Below are 23,808 nucleotides of genomic sequence, written 5' to 3'. Positions count from 1 at the left end.
TCGGTGAGTAAACTGCAGACCAGTGAGGCTGGATGATTTCTGTTAGTGCCAGTAAGGAGTAGAACTGGCTCCCCAGCCCCGCCTCCTGGCTGTCCTGCTCCTTGACACCATATTCAGGAGACACATTCATTGTTAACTGATGCTGATGACTGTAATCTATGACAGTGATATTGTTGGTTCATATTCTCCCAATGCCTGTTTATGATAGTTTCTGGGAGTAATTAAGTACCTTTGACCATATTCATTGTCTTAGACCAAAATTTAAATTTGTCTCACAGTCAGCAAATAATAGGAATTCAATGACTAATTACTAATCCCATATTTCCAAGCCTACACAGAAGGTTGAATTTACTGACTTGGATTCTATAGGTACTAGCTCAGTTAGTCACATGGCTGCTAATTCTCCACCTTACTTAGTAAGTTGATTAGTTCTCTGAATAATATAAAAATAATAAAAAGAATGACACAGCTTTGGTAAGGCGCGGTGGCTCATGCCTGCAATCTCAGCACTTTGGGAGGCTGAGGTGGGCAGGTCACTTGAGCACAGGAGTTCGAGACCAGCCTGGGAACTGTGGCAATACCCCATCTCTACAAAAAATACAAAAAATTAGACAGGTGTGGTGGTATGCGCCTGTAGTCCCAGCTACCGGGGACTGACTGAGGTAGGAGGATCACCTGAGCCCAGGAGATTCAGGCTGCAGTGAGTTGGGATCACACTACTGCACTGGTGATCTGAGACCCTGTTTTGGGAATGGGGGAGAAAGAAGAATACTACTTCCATAATGGTCGGATTTACCTAAAGTTAGGAAACAGTATTTTAGATATTAACAGGGCATTAGAAATGACAGAAGCCCCTGACATTTTGCATAGTAAAGAATACACACCAAAGTGAAGACACCTAGCAGAATCTGCCTCACATAATGCCAGACACCTTTGGTAAATTAAATCCATGGAGTTCAGAATATTGTTAGTCTGTAAAACAAGTCAACAGGGTTCATACCGTAATATTTCATCCTAAGGTTTTTTGAAGATGGATGTTAGTAACTATGAGAAATGAAAAACCGGCTCATCCAAATCCCAAGAGCTGCTAGAAGCAGATGCAGGCATGAAAATGTAGCATGAGAAATGTAGAGGACAGAGTTGCTTAGAATAAATGTTTTAAAAAATTAACGTCTCTTTTTTGAGTGTCATGAGAGATAACTCTCACACTGCCACCATTTGAGTTGTCACGGTTTCCCAGGCTCTGCTGCTCTCCTGAGGCACTGGTGAAATAAGGAAGACGGTTGGCTAAAGCACAGAGCAGTGGAGGCAGGGTCAGGAGAGGGAGATCCGACCACAAATTTCCGTTGTGACTTTGGATCCATCTGTGTACTTGCCCGGGCCTGGGTCTCCTGGGTCCCTGCCGTGGGGTTTAGTGAAGATGGTCTTTAGGGCTTCTAACTGAACTTATGTCTGGATTCAGCATGGGGCCCATTCTCTGATACGTAATCAGTCTCCAGTGCCCTCTCTTAGGACACACACACATCCCAACCCCAAACCTTCCACCTTACAGAAGAAGCAGAGCATAATCCCCAGAGAGAGTTCCAGAGCCAACCTGCCTCCCCAAGCGCGCACTTGTCAACATCCCAACCGTGACTTCCCAGCTCTCTTAATTAAATTACAGTGGCCTGCTAAACAGCTCCAGCCTTTGCCCCTACACAGCGCCTCTGTCCACTCCACTCCATTCCCCACATTACAGATGAGGGATCTGTCTAAAAGGTAAATGTGTCCCGTTCTTTCCTTCCTTTTAGCTTCACAGGGGCTCCTTATTTCTCTGCAGGATGAAGTTCAAGCGACTTCACGTGGCGTAGAAGACCTTCTGTGATTTGCCGAGAGTACTCGGTCTACCCATCTTTCTGCTACCTATTCCTTGGTACTCAAAGCACCATTCACATTCATGTTCCTTCCGTTCCTAAAATCTCCTTGTTCATTCTCATTCCTGGGACTTTGTGTCAACTACTCCTTCTTCCTGAATCACTCCCTCTGCAGTTTCTTCTTCCTGTTCCCCAGGGCAATCTCCTCTCCTATTTATCCTTCAAGTCCCAGCTTAGATGCCATTTCCCTCGGGAAGCTCGCTTATGTAGGGGTTTCCTGTGTTCTCTGTATTGTAATAGTCTGTTTTCCCATCAGGCTCTGAGTTCTGTGAGCCTCAGGACTTTGCAATATTCAGATCTGTGTCTCAAAACCCTAAGCAGTCAGCTAGGCACAGTGGCTCATGCCTGTAATCCCAGTACTTTGGAATGTCAAGGCAGGCAGATCACTTGAGGCCAGGAGTTCAAGACCAGCCTGGCCAAAACGGTGAAACCCCATCTCTACCAAAAATAGAAAAAATGAGCCTGGTATGGTGGTGCACACATGTAATCCCAGCTATTTAGGAGGCTGAGGCATGAGAATAGCTTGAGCCCAGGAGACAGAGATTGCTGTGAGCCGAGATCATGCCACTGCACGCCTGGGTGACAGAGCAAACTCTCTCAAAAACAAACAAGAAAACCCCACAAGAAAACCTAGGCAGTACTGGGATATAACATGTACTTAATGAATATCTGTTAAATGAATGAACTTCAAAATGGCATAATCTGGAGTTGATAATGGTCGAAGCTGGGTAATGGGCACATAAGGTTTTATTATGCCATTATGTTTAACACTTTTGTAATAAAAATATTTTTTAATAGATGGAGTTTTAAATTTCCAAACAATGCATCTCATCTCCTCCTCCATTACGGAGGCGAGAGACTGTGGGATAGAGGCTGCCGCAATTGCATGAGTTGACCCTGAGGTTATGAGGTTTGTTAAAATGGGTGTTCAGAGAAGGCACGACACAAGAGGGCCACTCCATTTGTCCCCACGGGCCTGGGCCGGATCTCCCGATTTCACACTGATGGAGCCTGAAAATCAACAGACAAGATGGCAAGAACAGGGAAGACATTGTTCTCTCCAAAGCGGACAACTTGTGACAGGCTCAGGAAGGCTGCCTGGGCTTTATAGCTTTTCCACTGGTTCCTAATAAACCGGGCTTTGTGCGAGTTTCGCTCAGGCCATGCGGGGCCCTGTCATTCTAAGGCTTTCTCTCTCCTCTGGCCTGGCTGCTGGGAGAACTTGTTAGTGGGCATTGATTTCTTTGAGTTGGACACGACTGAATTAGACTGCTTTGCTTGGCATGTTAAAGGGATGTTTTTCTTGGGTAAGTTGGAGGTTGGCACTGCCTTGAAATTAAACATTTTGGGGGCCATTCAGGATTCTTAACAGTCATTAATTTCTTTCAGAGCATATGAAACATTTGTCTGAAGAAAGATTTTAGTAATTTCAGTTTGAAGACATCAAGAAATACTGTATGATCTCTGACCTTAATCAGATGAAATCTTGTTTCATCTACACAGTAGAAAAAAAATTAGGGAAATAATGCATTTCTATAGCTACTAATCAACTGGCCAATCAATATTAACTGGGCTCCTGTCCTGTGCCCAGTAGGTTCGAGGTCCACCTGCAGATGGAAATAACTAGATAAACAACTATTATGGAGAAACTGGCTACAAACCCAGCCCATAGGGTTCCAAGAGGTTCCCGGGAGGTGGCACAGGACTAATGAAAAGCTGGACCCACTCATTCAGGCTTTAGAAAACACCTGAAAGTATCTGAGGTTTTTATTTTTTTTGAGATGGAGTCTTGCTGTGTCGCCCAAGCTGGAGTGCAATGGTGCAATATCAGCTCACTGCAACTTCTGACTCCTGGGTTCAAGTACCTGCCTCAGCCTCCTGAGTAGCTGGAATTACAGGCAACTGCCATCATGCTTGGCTAATTTTTTTGATATTTTTGTAGAGATGGGGTTTCTCCATGTTGGCCAGGCTGGTCTTGAACTCCTGACCTACCTCAAGTGATCCACCTGCCTTGGCCTCTCAGAGTGCTGGGATTACAGGCATGAGCCACTGTGCCCAGCCTATCTGAGTTTCTGTTTTTTTTTTTTTTAAAGCATATGTCTTTATAGTTTACCAGCGTTTTTACATGCCTTGTCTCATTTGATTTGCTTCAAAGCAATCCATTCAAATTATATGTGAAAAGTATTACTGTCTTTATTTTATTTATTTATTTATTTTATTTATTTATTTTGAGACCGAATCTTGAGCCATTGCCCAGGCTGGAGTGCAGTGGAGCAATCTTGGCTCCCTGCAACCTCCGCCTCCTAGGTTCAAGTGATTCTCCTGCCTCAGCCTCCTGAGTAGCTGAGATTACAGAAGCACACCATCGTGCCCAGCTAATTTTTGTATTATTAGTAGAGACAGGGTTTCACCATGTTGGCCAGGGTGGTCTTGAACCCCTGACCTCAGGTGACCCACCCACTTCAGCCTCCCAAAGTGCTGGGATTATAGGCATGAGCCACCACGCCCAGCATTGTCTTGATTTTATAGAAGATAAAACGAAGACTCAGAGAATAAAATCCAACGTAGCTCTGAATTCAAAAACCAGTTCTTGGCATTTTGAAGACGTTGCCCTTTATGTCATCATCCTGCTTGGTGGCAGTCTGTACCTGTGTCAGCCAAAAGGGTGCTATCACTGAGCTTTTCACTCGGTAAAAAAGGACATCTTCAAGTACACAAGCTTCAGTTAGTTCCAACTGAGCCTCAAGTCATACTGGTTTGAAGTGCTGCAATGCTTGGATTTCCACCAGATGTCACCATTCGCCATTTTTCTACTCCCTGCCTTTAAAAAGCATTAGCAAAAAAGAGCCCATCTGGTGGCTTTTGTGTCCCCGAGAATGCTTGTTGCATCCGGGAGTGAGGGGGACGGCTGTATTCCAAGAACGGAGCGATGAGCTCTGAATCTTGACTCGGGGAGAAGGAATTTGAAAATGTCATGAACTCTCTGGTTCCTCAATTTCCTAAAATTTCATTTCCCCCTCCCCTTGTGATTTCATGTATCTAAAAGCCCAGCCCATTTCTGATGGGTAAACCAAGCAGAATTATAATGTGGCTTTTGGCCAAAACTGCTTAGAAAAGGAGGAGATTTTCTTTTCTTTTTAGAGACAGGGTCTTGCTCTGTCACCCAGGCTGGAGTGTAGTGGCGTGATCATAGCTCACTGCAGCCTCTAACTCCTGGGCTCAACTAATCCTCGTGCCTCATCCTCCTGAGCAGCTGGGACTTAGGGGCATGTGCCACTCACCCAGTTAATTTTTAAATTTTCTGGTAGAGACAGGATCTCTCTTTGTTGCCCAGGCTGGCCTCAAACTACTGGCCTCCTCAAGTGCTGGCATTATAGGCATGAGCTGCCATGCCCAGCCCTCCGGCTAAGTTTTTATAAAGGAGGAGGTTTTGAGTTGAAGACAGAACTGAGGAACACTGTACTTTCTCTGTGATCAGAAGAAGAAGCTAGTGGGATTTGCTCCCTGCTGGAGTGTGGCTTCTGAGGAGGGGCTGGAGGTAGTCCTGAACCCCAAGTGTGCCACCTGCTCAGATTTTATATGGTCTAAATTACACTCCTCAGGTTCATTCTTGTGGATCTAATGAGTGTTCCTTGTAGATTTCATGAGCAGGAGTGACATATGAATTCACTTACATCTAAGTGCATATGAATTTGAACTTTTATTTCTTTTTTTAAACGGAGAAACTAGGCTGGAATGAGAGAATGCGGTTCCTAAGGTATGTCTGTGGATGTTGGGGAAGAGTCTAAGGTGAGGGGTGGGTGAGAGAGAGGGGAGGCAAATTTCTCTTAACTTCTAGTTTGGCCCAGGCTAACGACCAGGGGCCTGAGGGATGCTCCTTTGCCTCCTGTTTCTCGCCCTCTCCTCCCCTTCGCTCTACCTATCTCCAGGGGTAGCAAAGAATGTATGTGAGGCGATGGCTTGCCCCACAAAGCCTGGACTCCCCACGGGCCAACAAATGATGGGAGATGTCTGGCTTCTCCAAAACTGCAGCTCTGGGAAAAGGGAAGCTTCCAGATCTTACAGATACTAATAAGTTATTAAAAATAGCCGGGCACAGTGGCCCACACCTGTAATCCTAGCACTTTGGGAGGCCGAGGCAGGTGGATCACAAGGTCAGGAGTTTGAGACCAGTCTAGCCAATATGGCGAAATCCTGTCTCTACTAAAAATACAAAAAAATTAGCCATACGTGGTGACATATGCCTGTAATCCCAGCTACTTGGAAGGCTGAGGCAGGAGAATTGCTTGAATCTGGTGGGAGGAGGTTGCAGTGAGCCGAGATCGCGCCACTGCACTCCAGCCTGGGCGACAGAGCGAGACTCCATTCCCGAAAATAATAATAATAATAATAATCAGGTACAGGTATTTTTAAGACAAGGCAAAAATAGAGAAAAAGGAAGCAAGGAAGCAATAGTACTTGGATTTTACTTGCTGATCATAAGCTTATTTTTTAATCCAGCAAACTTGTTCTTCAACAAAACTCTGTGTAAAACTAACTGCATGTTCTCCTGGGATGATGTTGATGATAATAATGCTTTCTCTTCAAATGAAAACTTCAAAAATATGTCCTTCAGAACATGATCCTCTGGGCAAATGGTCACAGACGAAAGCCTTAAATCCAGCTCGCAGAAGCAAAGAGAGCAGACTTAGTATAGAACTCAGAAATGCAGTGTGACATTGGTAATATCAACTGCTTTGATCATTTCTTTCAAGAAATGTTTTATTCATTTCATTTGGTCATATTTTGCTCAACTATTTTTATGCAATTTCATCAATCTATATATTTTGTTGATAACTTACAGGTAAAAATATTCATATATCAGTGTGGGTGGGTATCCAACGACCCACACTGGGTCAACTGGCATAACTCAAGAAAGGATAGAGGGTCACAGAAGAACTTCACGGTCCATGTCCCCTAGGGACTGAGGGTCTGTTGCCTCCAGATTTTAGTTTTGTGGGGTTCATCCACAGATACTTTGCAGAATGTCTGGTGATGGGAATAGAAGATAAACAGAGAAGATGTGTAGATTTATCTCTGAGGCATGATTATAAAGCTTGCCGGTGATAGATATAAAAATGCCAGGCCTCAAACATCTAACTCAGGGCCATCTACTTCAGATGTCGTAGTTGATTTGGGAATCCTATAAGCTTGTTCAAAGTTGCAATCACTTGGCCGGGTGCGGTGGCTTACGCCTGTAATAGCAGCACTTTGGGAGGCTGAGGCAGGCGGATCACGAGGTCAAGAGATCGAGACCATCCTGGCCAACATGGCGAAATCTCATCTCGACTGAAAAACACAAAAATTAGCTATGCGTGGTGGCGTGCGCCTGTAGTCCCAGCTACTCAGGAGGCTGAGGCAGGAGAATCACTTGAACCCAGAGGTGAAATCCCATGGTGAAACCCCATCTCTACTAAAAAATACAAAAATTTGCTGGGTGTGGTGGCACATGCCTGTAATCCCAGTTACTTGGGAGGCTGAGGCAGGAGAATCGCTTGAACCCTGGAGGCAGAAGCTGTGGTGAGTCGAGGTCGCGCCACCGCACTCCAGCCTGGATGTGCTGGAGTTTGAGACTCCATCTCAAACAAAAAACCCACAAAGTTGCAATCACTCAAAATATGTGCTGGACAACCCCTTAAGATTCTCTTACTAACTACAGAACAGTCAGGGCAGATGGATCTTTTTCTTTCTTTCTTTCTTTCTTTTCTTTTTTGAGACAAGGTTTCCCTCTGTTGCCCAGGCTAGAGTGCAGTGGTGTGATCTTGGCTCACTGCAGCCTATGCCTCCAGGGTTCAAGCAATTCTCCTGCCTCAGCCTCCCAAGTAGCTGGGATTACAGGTATGTGCCACCATACCTGGCTAATTTTTGTATTTTTTAGTAGAGATGGGGTTTCACCATGTTGGCCAGGCTGGTTTCAAACTCCTAACCTCAAGTGATCCACCTGCCTTGGCCTCCCAGAGTGCTGGGATTACAGGCAAGAGCCACCACACCCAGCAGGGCTGATGGATCTTGAGACAGAGTCCACATCGATACTGGGCCAGATCCTCTCTCCTGGGAATTTGAAATGAGAACATGGAACCACAGCTATTAGAGGCAGTTTGCAGGTGTTAAACTATCTTTCTAGCATCTTCTGCAGATTCCTGGGCTGAGGTTCCTGGGCTGCTAGCCTTTTCTCATAGAATGGAATTAAATGGTTTCTAGAGAACTTAGAAAAACAAGTTTACTCCCTGTAATAGTTTGGCTGTGTCTCCACCCAAATCTCATCTTGAATTGTAGCTCCCATAATCCCCATGTGTCATTTTGTATCTATCACCCACAAGGTTTATAATCATGCCTCAGGGATAAATCTACACATCTTCTCTGTTTATCACCTATTCCCATCACCAGACATTCTGCAAAATATCTGTGGATGAACCCCACAAAACTAAAGTCAGCAGACCCTCAGCCCCTAGGGGACATGGGTCATGAAGTTCTTGTGTGACCCTCTGTCCTCTCTTGAGTCAGAAAGTCGACCCATGTGTCATGGGAGGGACCTGGTGGGAGGTAATTGAATCATGGGGGCAGGTTTTTCTCATGCTGTTCTCGTAATCCCAGCACTTTGGGAGGCCAAGGTGGGCGAATCATGAGGTCAGGAGTTCGAGACTAGCCTGGCCAACATGGCGAAACCCCATCTCTACAAAAAAGAAATTTTTTAAATTAGCTGGATGTGGTGGTGGGCACCTGTAATCCCTGCCTCCTTGCTATTTCTTCTTGTCTTCTAGTCACATGAAATTTGGACAGTTACAAAAATATGTTAAGACTATGTCTTCCATATTTTAGTTCATTTCCAGTCTTATTTTGAATAAAATTTCTATCACTTGAATATAAATCCTTACAAGTTTTAGTCTTGAGAATTTAAAATCATATAAGCCAAATATAGTCTTATGAGAAAACATATTTGGTTACATAATTGATGTCAAATCAAATTACTTTTGTAGTCTGTGATTTGGGTTTCTTTCTTATTTGAATAGATTCCAACTGTCACTATATGGTTTAAACTATTATCCTTTCAACATATTTGCTCCATCTTAAAATTTCATTTTTCAGTCATTTTAAATGCAGGAGCTATAAAACCATTCTATAGAGGTTTCTAAAATAAACTCTTAAATGACACAAGCTTGATCTGGATCACCTTTTCTCACAGAATGGAATTAAATGGTTTCTAGAGAACATAGAAAAAACAAGGTTACTCCCTAATATGGTTTGGCTGTGACCCCACCCAAATCTCATCTTGAATTGTAGCTCCCATAATCCCCATGTGTTGTGGGAGGGACCAGGTGGGAGGTAATTGAATCAAGGGGGTTTTTCCCATGCTGTTCTTGTAATAGTCAGTAAGTCTCATGAGATCTGGTTTTATGAAGGGCAGTTCCCCTGCACACGCTGTCTTGCCTGCCACCATGTAAGACATGCCTTTGCTCCTCCTTTGCCTTCCACCATGATTGTGAGGCCTCCTCGGCCATGTGGAACTGTAAGTCCATTAAACCTCTTTTTCTTTATATGTTACCCAGTCTCAGGTATTTCTTCATAGCAGCATGAAAATGGCCTAACACACCCCTGAGGTTCCCAATATAGTTTATCCACATCTTTATCTTGCAAGAGGGTAAACCTTTAATGTAAATTTTCTAAAGCATTTGCAGTGATTTTGTGGCTTTGTGAAGACTGGCTTGATTTCAGCAGGGAAGCCAACATGATTTTTTGAGACCTTTTCAACAATGGAAATGATACCAGATATATTTTTCCCTAACCATTAAAACCATTTAAAATCTGAGAGTTGTAAGATCAATGAAAAGACAAACAAACCAGCATATTAAAGCTAGCCAGGATTTTTGCAGTATGCTTCTTTGATTTTCATATGGGATTTTTTTGCCGTTAAAAAAAATTCCCTTGAAAGGTCAGGATTTGTGCAGTTACTCAATGTTTGCTAAGCAGTGAACACAACGGCTCCCACTGTGGTGTATAAATAAAACATGAAATATTTATTTGTTATTAAATTCAAAAGTACATTGTAAGCTCTAGTCTTGGGAATTCTTAAAGATAAATGTATTATGTTAATTTTCAAAATGTAAAAAAATTGAGTGACTATCTTCATGAACCCTCATATTCATTACCTAGTTTCAATGATTAACAACATATTGCCAATTCCGTGTTATCCCTTATACTCCTCCTTCCCTCCTTCCCTCCTTCCCTCCTTCCCTGGATTATTTTAAGGCAAATCAAAGATCATATGTCTCTTCTGAAAACACTTTCAGTACTTCCCGCTAACTCTGCCCCACTCCCCACGTTTTTTGTTTTTTTTTTTTAACTAAACACTATACTAATGAGGATCTAAAAAAACAAAAACAAAAACAAAAAAATGTAACCCCGGTTCCATTGCTGGATATTTTTCAGACAGTCAAGGAGGCATTGCATATGGCCTACAGGTTAAAAAAAACGGGGCCACATTAACTGTAGCAAACAATCTTTTGAGCTTGCCCCAGCTGATCACTGGAGACCCTTCTCTACCTTCCTTGCTCAGGGGCTCGTCAGTTGCTTCTAGCACCTCTAGGGTGAATCAGCTATCACATGCCATCCTCCTTTTCACTCTGCCCTACCTCTCTTTCTTCAGCACTGCCACCTCTGGGTCTTTGTGATATTACCTTGACTTTTTTCAAACCAATGTATATATGAAAAGCACAAATACACATTATGCTCTCTTTCAGGTATGTGCATATATACGTTTTTAAAAGGGTGTGTGTGTGTGTGTGTGTGTGTGTGTGTGTGTGTATGCATCCATTTTTGATATAAGGAATGCTTTACTTTTTATTTATAGTCACTTGAGTTTTCTATTTATGACCTCTCTTGCTACCGGAGGGCCTTACCATAGTGAGATACTTGTCTGTTTCATTGATAGAATGGCTTTCCATTTTTCCTGTTCAGAGTCTCAAATTGTCAGCAGAGTATATAGGTGTTCAGATCAGAGCCCAGTGGATGGTGTGGTGGAGGCTGCTGGTGCTTACTGGTGTCTTGGGCTCCTCCATGTTTCCAAGCCTGCTTTGTAATTAAATTGGTAGTGGGCCTGGTTTTGTCAAAAACAATGTGAATGTGAGTGTAATCAATGGGATCACTTCCCTCTGACATGACTGGGGTTTATTTGTTACTGTAGCATGATCCAGATTACCTGACTGCCTTAGACAGGTTGTCTGAGTTGGGCTACCTACATTGAGGTACTAATATTTCTTGCCTAGTGTTTTCATCAGTGAAGGTGAAATGTATTTCTTTGCTATTCATGAACACGTCATTCACTTCTTAAATTTTATGAAAGTTATATGAGGGATTTTGAAGGTTACCTTTTACCATTCACTTTTTTATTTATTTTATTTTTTATTTAGAGACAGGGTCTCACTATGTTGCCCAAGCTGGTCTCGAACTCCTGAACTCAAGAAGTCCTCCTTCATCAGCCTCCCAATGTGCTAGGATTACAGGTATGAGCCACCGTGCCCAACCTTCCCAAAATGCTGGGATTACAGGTGTAAGCCACCATGGCTGGCCATCATTTACTTTTAAATTGATCACCATTTCATTTATTACTTTGAAAGGCATTAGCTGGTACCTTAAGTACTTCATTAATGTAAGGGATTGTCCAAGTTAGCGATATAAGAAAAGTCTCTGGGATGATAATAAGTACCTTTTATGACAAGCTGAAAGCTATTTTATTTATTTTTATTTTTAAGGGACACATGATAATTGCATATATTTATGGGTTACAATGTGATGTTTTAATATTTGTATACATTATAGAAACCTTAAATAAAGCTAACTCACCCATCACCTCATCTATTTATTTTTTTGTGATAAGAAAGTAAAAAAATCTACTTTTTTGCAACTTTGAAATATACATGATTACAAGCTGAGCATTCCTTACACAAAATGGTTGGGACCAGAAGCTCTTTGGATTTCAGAATTTTTTTCCAGTGTTTGGAATAGTTGTATTATATTTGCTGGTTCAGCATCCCAAATCTAAAAATCCGAATCTGAAATGCTCCAATGAGCATTCCCTTTGAATGTCATGTCTGCCTTAAAAAGTTTCAGATTTTGGAGTATTTTGCGTTTTGGACTTTCAGATTACGGATGCTCCAAGCTGTTAACTACAGTCACCATACTGTAGACTAGATCAATAAAATTTATTTCTCTAATCTAACTGACACTTTGTGCCCTTTGACCAACATCTCCCCTTTCTTCATTCCTCCTCTTTGTTTGGTTCTTAATGTCACATGGATTGTCCTGGGTTGCGAGCTTAGAGGCTGAGTAATTGAAGACCTTTTTTCACTTTCCCAAAGAACATACCCAAGGTCTTCCTTATGGTCTCCATCAAAGGAAGACCATGTAAGTACTGCTCACTGAGAACCCAAGGCCCTGAGCCCCGGGCCTGTGGAACTGCAAAGCCCACGTCCCCCTGGCCTCACTTGGGAAGACCCCGAAGCAGGTGCTGGAGGATGGCCAGTGAACAAGTGCATGCTAGCCAAGGCAGAGAGAAGCATGGCTGACTTCCAAATGAGCCTTTTCCTCAATAGGTTTGTGAATATCTCAAGTGTTAAATTAATTACTATGGAATTATTTTCCGAGGGCCTTCAGGAAAATAAGAAACAATGATATTCTTTTCAGTGAACTTCCTTTTTCACAAATAGAGGCAGGACAGAATCATTCTGAATACACTAATGATAAGGTATTTGGCCAACAGGCATAATTGCTCCTTACTAAGCTGCTTTTCCTTTCTTCTTTTGTCTATCCTTTTCATCACACAAGGCTCCATTGTCTTTGTAGCTGCCCTTTTGTGCCTTGAGATTTATTTTCTCCTTTCTGAGTATAAGGTTTCAAAATAAGTGCTTTGATCATCTGCTCAAGGGATCACAGTCTGGAACAGCAGGCAGACCTTTTAAGTGGTCAGACCACTTAGAAGCCAACACTTTCAGAAGGGCATTGAGTTTGGAATGGGCTGAAAAGTAACATTGTGGAAACAGCTCTCCTGTCTAAGCTCTGACCATGTTTATTACTGAAAAAGAATGCACACACATAAACATATATATTTATGTGTTGACTTCTCACTAGAGCGGCTGTAACGCTTTCTCTTCCTTATGTTGATTGTCTAGAAAAACTGCTGGCCTTGGGTTCACCCAGCCTCCCACTTGCATTCCTGCCATGAAAAGAAACAAAAATCCTGATGGAGGAAAAAAAAAATCTAACCAGTCAGGCACAGTAGCTCATGCCTGTAAGCCCAGCACTTTGGGAGGCTGAGGTGGGTGGATCATCTGAGGTCAGGAGTTTGAGACCAGCTCAGCCAACATGGTGAAACCCTGACTGTACTAAAAATACAAAAAAAAAAAAAAAAAATTAGTCCCAGCTAGTTGGGAGGCTGAGGCAGGAGAATCACTTGAACTTGGGAGGTGGAGGTTGCAGTGAGCTGAGATTGCACCACTGCACTCCAGCCTGGGCTACAGAGTGAGACTGAGTCTCAAAAAAAAAAAAAAAAAAAAATTAAAAATAAATAAATAAGTAATCTGATGAAGACAAGTATGTGAGTGTATGTGCAGGTGTGTTTGTTGATGGGGTAGTAGTTATTTTGTCATAAATTAGTGGACCATGTTAGAGTATTTTGGGCAGAATGCGTAGAGAAAGTACCATCAAGAAGGCTGACTTCAAGCTTAGGAAACTACAGTCCACTTTTTAAATCACTGTCAGAAGCTATCAAATATATATTGAAATAAGTGTCAGAAAATCCAGGTTGAAATCGCCTCTCAGCTGAATTCACATATGCAATCAATAGTATATCCAAACTTATTTTCTCATCTTTAAAACAGGTCAGACCACATCAATGCCACAAACCCAAGGATCCAAATGAAAAGAACTGGAAGAACCACAACAATAAATACAGGCAATTTGTGTGTCATAGTCTCAGTTTAACCTGCATCTAGAGGTTTGCTTTTACAAATTTTTTATTTTGAAATAATGCTATAGTTATAGGAAATCACACACGCACACATGTACAGAGTGGTCCCGTGTACCCATCAGCCAGTTTCCCTCAAAAGAGACTTCGTAACTGAAGGACAATAGCAAAACCAGGAAATGACATTGGTACCATTCACAGAGCTTATTCAGATTTCACTCATTTCTGTGTGTGCACGTGTGTAGTTGTTGCAGTTTTATCACATTACACATGTAATATGTGCCACTGCAGTCAAGACACAGAACTGGTTCATCACCATTAGGCTCCCTTTAAAGTGTGACCCCTTTGTAGCTATATCCACCACCCTACCTTTATCCCTAATCTTTGGCAACCACGAATCTGTTCTCCATGTCTGTAATTTTATTTCAAGAGTGGCTTAGATAGGCTGGGCACGGTAACTTACGTCTGTAATCCCAGCACTTTGAGAGGCTGAGGTCATATTATTTCCTTTGGACTGTGAGTTCTACCTAGCACTTAGGCAGAGGCATTCAGTAAAAATATTTAAAATCAATGGACTCATTAAAAACTATATAATCTTCTGTGATACTTAGTGATGAAAAAAATAAAAAATAAAAAACCCCTATATAATCATGCACGTGTTATTTAATCTATCTGAACAGTTATCTACTCATCTTTAAAAGAGAATAGGATAGAGGCTGGGCGTGGTGGCTCATGCCTGTAATCCCAGCACTTTGGGAGGCCGAGGCGGGTGGATCACTTGAGGTCAGGAGTTCGAGATCAGCCTGGCCAATATGGTGAAACTCCATCTCTAATAAAAATACAAAAATCAGCTGCATGTGGTAGTGTGTGCCTGTAGCCCTAGCTACTTGGGTGGCAAAGGTGAGAGAATCGCTTGAATGCAGGAGGTGGAGGTTGCAGTGAGCCAAGAACGTGCCACTGCACTCCAGCCTGTGTGACAGAGCAAGACTCTGTCTCAAAAAAAAAAAAAAAAAAGAGTGGCTTATATAGAATCATACACATATGTGTAGTATGTGATCTTTTGGAATTGGCTTTTTCTTCCCCACTCAGCATCATTTCCTGAAGTCTATTCAAGTTGTTTCGTGTATCAGTAGGTCATTCCTTTTCGTCGCTCCATAGGATTCCATGGTATGGATGTACCACAGTTTGTTTAATCATTCATCCCTTGAAGGGCTTTTGGGTTGTTTCTGGTTTTTGGCTATTACAAATAAAGCAGCTGTGGACATTGGCATACAGCGTTGATGTAAATGTAGGTTTTCCTTTCTCTGGGATAGATGCCTAATGGTGACATTGCTAGACCATATGGTAGCTGTGTATTCAGTCTTAAGAGAAATTGCCAAATTGTGTTCCAGACTGGCTATACTATTTTACATTCCTATCAGCAATGCATGAATGATTCGGTTTCTCTGCATCCTTTCCAGCAGGTGGTGTCACAATTTTAGCCATTCTAGCCATTTTCATAGCCATTAATTTTTTTTTTCATTTTAGCCATTCTGCTGGGTGTGTACTGATATTTCACTGTGGCTTTAATTAGCATCTCCCTAATGGCTAACAGTGTTGCTTATCTTTTCATATACTGATTTATCTGCATATGCTCTTCAGTAAAATGCCTGTTGATGTCTTTTGCCCAGATTCTTGTTGGACCGTTTGCCTTCTACTCTTGAGTTTTGAGAATTCTTTATTCTAGGTTCAAGGCCTTTGGCAGACATGGGGGTGAAAGTATTTTCCTGCCATCTGTATGCTGTCTTTCATCCTCTCGATAGAGTCTTTGGCATGACAAAAGCTTTTTAATTCTAATGAAGTCTGATTTATTGGTTTATTTTCTTGAATGGATCATGATGTCTGTGTACTCTTTGCTTAGCCCTAGCTCATAAAGATTTTCTCCCATTTTTTTCCTAAAAGTTCTATAGTTTCACATGTAGTTCTACATTTAAGCCCATAATCTATTTGGGGGTAATTTTTACACAAACTGCAAGGCGTACGTTGAGGATTTTTGGAGAATTTCTCACTGACCCCTGGACATATAGACACATTTTAGCCCAAGTTCCCTCTTTCTGCCTCTATATGTATGTTCTTAGACATTATTTCACATCTACCTTAAATTTCGCTGCTTTCATTCTAACACTAGGCTTCTTCAATTGTCTTGTCCTATACTGATCATATTCCTTCCCTAGTATCTTACTGATTGAAAGAATGTACAATAATTATATAGGTATCTTATATTATTGACATGAATCATGCTGATAATATGCTATATGCTTATCTTTCTCAGTGTAAAGTAAGTCTCTAGAAAGGAGGGAGCAGATCTTGCTCTTTCTTTTTATTTCCTACAGCCCCTAGCCCAAGGTTTTGCAGTTAGTAAGGATTCAGTGATGTCTGCAGACTCAAAATGAGTTGAGTGTTTCCATCCTTTACATTTGCTAGAAGCGCACGTTTCCTCTTTCTGTATTCGGATGCAATATAAAAATATATTTTCTTTTTTTTTTTTTGTTAAAAAGATCTTTTTCAAAAGGCAAAACTGAGTGAAGGAGCCAGTAGCATCCCAACTGGATTTCTCCCTTCTACCCTCACCTGCTGCTGTGCAGGCTGGAACCTATTAGCAGGTTAGTGAGGTTAGGATAGAAGTTAGGCTGCTCAGCACCAGCGTGTGTGGTCAATTCTGGGAAGGTGTAATACTGATTCTTAAATATTTTTGCATTTTGTCTTTGATTCCACTTAGAGCATACCTTCTCAATACAGTTAGAACTCTGAAATTACATATGTGTGTGTGCATGTGTATACATACATACATATGCAACAGTGCACATATGCATCACACAGTGGGTATATTTGAAATTACATGTGTGTGTGCATGTGTATACACACGTACATACGCAACAGCGCACATATGCATCACACAGCGGGTATATTTGAAATTACATATGTGTGTGTGCATGTGTATACATACGTACATACGCAACAGCGCACATATGCATCACACAGCGGGTATATTTGAAATTACATGTGTGTGTGCATGTGTATACACACGTACATACGCAACAGCGCACATATGCATCACACAGCGGGTATATTTGAAATTACATGTGTGTGTGCATGTCTATACATGCGTACATACACAACAGCGCACATATGCATCACACAGTGGGTATATCTGAAATTACATACGTGTGTGTGCATGTCTATACATGCGTACATACACAACAGCGCACATATGCATCACACAGTGGGTATATTTGAAATTACATGTGTGTGTGCATGTGTATACATACATACATATGCAACAATGCACATATGCATCACACAGTGGGTATATTTGAAATTACATGTGTGTGTGCATGTGTATACATACATACATATGCAACAGCGCACATATGCATCACACAGTGGGTATATTTGAAATTACATGTGTGTGTGCATGTCTATACATGCGTACATACACAACAGCGCACATATGCATCACACAGTGGGTATATCTGAAATTACATACGTGTGTGTGCATGTCTATACATGCGTACATACACAACAGCGCACATATGCATCACACAGTGGGTATATTTGAAATTACATGTGTGTGTGCATGTGTATACATACATACATATGCAACAGTGCACATATGCATCACACAGTGGGTATATTTGAAATTACATGTGTGTGTGCATGTCTATACATGCGTACATACACAACAGCGCACATATGCATCACACAGTGGGTATATCTGAAATTACATACGTGTGTGTGCATGTCTATACATGCGTACATACACAACAGCGCACATATGCATCACACAGTGGGTATATCTGAAATTACATACGTGTGTGTGCATGTCTATACATGCGTACATACACAACAGCACACATATGCATCACACAGTGGGTATATTTGAAATTACATGTGTGTGTGCATGTGTATACATACATACATATGCAACAATGCACATATGCATCACACAGTGGGTATATTTGAAATTACATGTGTGTGTGCATGTGTATACATACATACATATGCAACAGTGCACATATGCATCACACAGTGGGTATAATTGAAATTACATGTGTGTGTGCATGTCTATACATACGTACATACGCAACAGCGCACATATGCATCACACAGTGGGTATATTTGAAATTACATGTGTGTGTGCATGTGTATACACACGTACATACGCAACAGCGCACATATGCATCACACAGAGGGTATATTTGAAATTACATGTGTGTGCATGTGTATACACATGTACATACGCAACAGCGCACATACGCATCACACAGTGGGTATATTTGAAATTACATGTGTGTGTGCATGTGTATACACACGTACATACGCAACAGCGCACATATGCATCACACAGTGGGTATATTTGAAATTACGTGTGTGTGCATGTGTATACACACGTACATACGCAACAGCGCACATATGCATCACACAGCGGGTATATTTGAAATTACATGTGTGTGTGCATGTCTATACATGCGTACATACACAACAGCGCACATATGCATCACACAGTGGGTATATCTGAAATTACATACGTGTGTGTGCATGTCTATACATGCGTACATACACAACAGCGCACATATGCATCACACAGTGGGTATATCTGAAATTACATACGTGTGTGTGCATGTCTATACATGCGTACATACACAACAGCGCACATATGCATCACACAGCGGGTATATTTGAAATTACATGTGTGTGTGCATGTGTATACACACGTACATACGCAACAGCGCACATATGCATCACACAGTGGGTATATTTGAAATTACATGTGTGTGTGCATGTGTATACACACGTACATACGCAACAGCGCACATATGCATCACACAGTGGGTATATTTGAAATTACATGTGTGTGTGCATGTGTATACACACGTACATACGCAACAGCGCACATATGCATCACACAGCGGGTATATTTGAAATTACATGTGTGTGTGCATGTCTACACATGCGTACATACACAACAGCGCACATATGCATCACACAGTGGGTATATCTGAAATTACATACGTGTGTGTGCATGTCTATACATGCGTACATACACAACAGCGCACATATGCATCACACAGTGGGTATATCTGAAATTACATACGTGTGTGTGCATGTCTATACATGCGTACATACACAACAGCGCACATATGCATCACACAGTGGGTATATTTGAAATTACATGTGTGTGTGCATGTGTATACATACATACATATGCAACAGTGCACATATGCATCACACAGTGTGTATATTTGAAATTACATGTGTGTGTGCATGTCTATACATACGTACATATGCAACAGCGCACATATGCATCACACAGTGGGTATATTTGAAATTACATGTGTGTGTGCATGTGTATACACACGTACATACGCAACAGCGCACATATGCATCACACAGTGGGTATATTTGAAATTACATGTGTGTGTGCATGTGTATACACACGTACATACGCAACAGCGCACATATGCATCACACAGTGGGTATATCTGAAATTACATACGTGTGTGTGCATGTCTATACATGCGTACATACACAACAGCACACATATGCATCACACAGTGGGTATATCTGAAATTACATACATGTGTGTGCATGTCTATACATGCGTACATACACAACAGCACACATATGCATCACACAGTGGGTATATTTGTTGTTGTTGCTGTCAGTTTTCTCAAAGTAGCCTCCACGTTCTGTATTTTAGAAATATCTTTCGCATGTGTTGCCTACATTAAGATGTCTATTAATTCAGGACTCTTGGTCACTACATCCCATTTCATTGCGGTTTCCTAAACTCCTAGTGCTCAGATGATAATTTGTGTTGACCCTTTTTATTTCTATCGTTTTCCCCTCCGCTAATGCCAAATGGTCAAAATAACATTAGGAGAAAGGGCAGATCTAGAGAATTATATAAAGAATTTGCAAATAAATAATGATTATTATCAGAATATGAACCATGGCACAAGAACAGGTGAATTTTCTGGTGCTAAAGTATTTGAACAGTTTTATAGTTTTGCAGCATTTAATTCTGAGTGTGCGCATTTCTCGTTAGACATTAACACATGTCCATATTCTATACCAAGTAACCTTTCAGGAGATGGTTCTATTAATAGCTAAGAGGATTTACAGACTCACACTGTATTTTCTTCAAAGACGCACATAACATCCAGCAGGAAAATTCTCACTCTTTGCATAAATAATGTAATTATCTACTGACAGAAACTCATGCTTAGGAAATTCACCTCGGGAAACTTCGAATTTGGAAAAATCACCCCTTAGCTCTTTAATGTTCTTATGTTCCTTTATTAGTTTATCAATTTTTTTCCCTAGGAATTATTTTAGAAAGCAGTCTATAATTTTTCTTTCAGTATTATCATAAGGGATATAATATTTATATCAGAGAAATAGATCCAAGTGCTAACACCAATAGCCACGAAATCTGTCTAGATTTGCTGAATGTTATAGCCTGAAACATGCAAACAAACAAAAAAACAATAAATCATCATTTGTTTTGGTAAAGGGAAACTGTATAGATTGGAGAAAATTAGAGAGATCAAGCAATTATCTTCTAGGTTCTGGATTTCCCTTGGGGTTGGTTTGAAAACATTTTTGATCAAACATTAAGATAAGTGAGCAATGGCACTAGAGCTTGCCTAAAGTTTATATTCTTTCTGGGTAAACACTTTCCCTTGACAGGAAAGGATCATGGATTGTGGAGATCATCTTACCTTGATGTCAGGCACAGCCCTGGGGTCTCCTTCATTTTCTGTGGTTTGGTGAATGTCTGCGTTATATCTCTGAGCCCTAAACAGGGGCAGAAACTGTGTCCATATAGACGGTCTGGAGAAATGTTTCTGGAGGCACTCTTGGCTATCTTGGGAAAGCTGGGGCATGTTTTTACAATAAAGGCCCCAAATGAGTCCTGTTGCCTGGTTTTGCCGATGTTAGCACAGGATCCACTGTTTCTCTTCGTTTAGCTAATGCTGGGCTGGCTCTGAGTCTGTGGGGAGGCTCCTTGGAAAGTTACACTAATGAAAGCAAAAGGATTATCTGCTTTGTGGATCAGTAGCTTATCCACAGATCTTTAATCTTCTATTCTTGGTAGAGTTGCTTATTTGAATGTCTAGGTACTGTATGTTACGAGTGCCCTCTAAAGGTAGAAATGTATTCTTAATTCACATGTAATCCTAAATCGAAACTGAAAGAAATGATTCAAGTGATATACAGCTTAGCATATAGTGATAAACAGATTTCCTGGCAAAAATTCTCTATTAGTGGTATGTGATAGGCAATAGTACTTGACAATCTTGGGCTGTGCAATTGACAGACAGATGGTTGGCTCAATCTTTCCAGGTTTCTTAAAAAGTTATTTTAGGGCTGGGCGTGGTGGCTCACGCCTGTAATCCCAGCACTTTGGGAGGCCGAGGCGGGTGGATCACGAGGTCAAGAGATCGAGACCATCCTGGTCAACGTGGTGAAACCCCGTCTCTACTAAAAATACAAAAAATTAGCTGGGCACGGTGGCGCGTGCCTGTAATCCCAGCTACTCAGGAGGCTGAGGCAGGAGAATTGCCTGAACCCAGGAGGCGGAGGTTGTGGTGAGCCGAGATCGCGCCATTGCACTCCAGCCTGGGTAACAAGAGCGAAACTCCGTCTCAAAAAAAAAAAAAAAAGTCATTTTAATAGCAGTCAACTCTTTAGCTAGAAACTGATGCAAAACTCATACCCAAACTTAAACTCAAGGGTTATTATACTTTTTATGTACATCAGGTGGAATAAGTTAAATTGATTTTCTTATGAGACAACTGGACAATAAGTAAGCCAAGAATTGACTTCTAACACTATACTTCATATTTATAAACTGCTTTATAAATACAAGATTATTAAGCAGAAAGGAAAAGGCAGAATACTTTTCTGTCAAGAGGTAACTAATGCCCAAGTAGCTTCTGTTGGGTTTGAGGGTGCACAAAGATAAGGGATGTGTATTACTGGGGTCTATAAACTGAAAAAGTTTCCTTTTGTAAAATTGCTTTATAGATTCAAGGCAATCTATCATATCTCAGCTCCTTTCTTCTGCAGAAGTTGACAGTAGATTCTAAACATTCATATAACATTTTAAGGGGCCACGCACGGTGGCTCATGCCTGTAATCCCAGCACTTTGGGAGGCTGAGGGGGACAGATCAGGAGGTCAGGAGTTTGAGACCAGCCTAACCAACATGGTGAAATCCCATCTCTACTAACAATGCAAAAAAAAAATTAGCTGGGTGTGGTGGCAGGCACCTGTAATCTCAGCTACTCAGGAGGCTGAGGCAGGAGAATCACTTGAACCTGGGAGACAGAGGTTGCAGTGAGTTGAGATTGTGCCACTGCAGTCCAGTCTAGGGGACAGGGTGAGACTACATCTCAAAAAAAAAAAAAAAAAATTACAAAGGACCTAGAATATCCAAAACAGTCTTGAAAAAAAAAAAAAGTTGAAGGATCACACTTCTCAATTTTAAAATGTAGCACAAAGCTACAGTAATTACCATTGACATTCTTCACAAAATTAGAAAAAACTATTTTAAAATTCATATGGAACCAAAGAAGAGTTCGTATAGCCAAGATGATCCTAAGCAAAAAGAATAAAGCTGGAGGCATCACGCTATTGGACTTCAAACTATACTACAAGGCTACAATAACCAAAACAGCATGGTATTGTCACAAAAACAGACGTATAGAATAGAGAACTCAGAAGTAAGACCATCTACAACCATCTGATCATCAACAAACCTGAAAAAAAACAAAAACAAAGGCAGGGGGGTGCTTGGAGAGGAAAAAAGTGACTACTATAGGTAACAGGTTTCCTTTTAGAGTGACAAAAATGTGCTAAAACTGATTGTGGTGATACATGTATCATGTGATGTATGTACCAAAAACCATTGAATTGTATCTTTTAAATGGGTGAGTTATATGGTATATGAATTATATCTCAATAAAGCTGTTAGATTTTCTAAAAAGAAAGGCAACTTCCTCAAGTGACCAAATGTTTAGAGTGGGGCAGTAAGTCTCATGCACTACCACAGTTTCAGGAACTGAGCTGCAGTATAGCTGTGTTTTCTGGTGCCAGGTCTCTCACAGGCTGCAGTGAAGGTGTTGGCTGCTGACAGTTCAAAGCTCAACTGGCTTAGTTTCAGGCTTACCCATGCAGTTGTCCATATTTGTTTCTTTGAAGCCTGCTGGACTAAGGGCTTCAATATTTTACTGGTTGTTCACTGGGGGCTATTGTTAGTTCGGCCACATCAGCCTCTCTATGGTTCACAACATGGCACCTTGCTTCATCAGAGTGAGCAAGTGAGAAGAACCTGGGAGAAGGCAAGCAAGACAGAAGTCACAGTCTTTTATAACCTGATCTCAGAAGTGACATCCCTTTACTTTTGCCATTTTCTGGTCCTTAGAGGAACATAGGACCAGAAAGTGTAGATCTAGCCCACACTCAAGAAGAGAGGATTACACAAGGATATGAGTCACTGGAGGTGGGGATCATTAAGAGCCATTTCAGAGGCTGTCTACCACATGGACCATATTTTTAAAATGTCACGTTGTGGGAGGTTGTCCTTATGGGGCCAATGGTGCAACGCAATGAAATTAACTTACCTGGGAAATCTGAAGCTTGGCTGCCATAAGAATTCAGGACACTGGTATGGAGTGTAAGTGAAAATCTGTATAATTGATGATAGATGTGCTTTGGCAATACCAAAGCAATTAGAGCACTTTGTGAAGGGGTCATGACATCACTATTTAGTGCTACCGTTAGGCCCAACTAGGCCAGCTTCTTGCAAATGCCTATTGTTCCCAAGGGGACTGCATGAAAGAATGGAAAA

General features: G+C 41.3%; 1 protein-coding gene across 2 annotated transcripts in view; it reads right to left on the bottom strand.

Annotated features, from left to right (window-relative positions):
- Positions 1–20,954, bottom strand: part of RGS20 (regulator of G protein signaling 20) — a 96,373-nt gene extending 75,419 nt beyond the window's left edge. For both annotated transcript variants that reach the window (XM_064384186.1, XM_064384183.1), the window contains exon 1: positions 20,676–20,954. In XM_064384186.1, coding sequence (XP_064240256.1) covers positions 20,676–20,840 — 165 coding nt within the window. In that variant the 5' untranslated portion in view covers positions 20,841–20,954. The remainder of the gene's footprint in view (positions 1–20,675) is intronic.
- Positions 20,955–23,808: the final 2,854 nt, after the last annotated feature.

The sequence above is a fragment of the Aotus nancymaae genome, unplaced genomic scaffold (assembly GCF_030222135.1).
Source record: "Aotus nancymaae isolate 86718 unplaced genomic scaffold, 86718_ANA_hifiasm-v0.15.2.pri h1tg000036l, whole genome shotgun sequence".
Lineage (NCBI taxonomy): Eukaryota > Metazoa > Chordata > Mammalia > Primates > Aotidae > Aotus > Aotus nancymaae.
The sequence above is the reverse complement of the archived record's forward strand: the minus strand, read 5'-3'. Positions and strand labels throughout refer to the sequence as shown.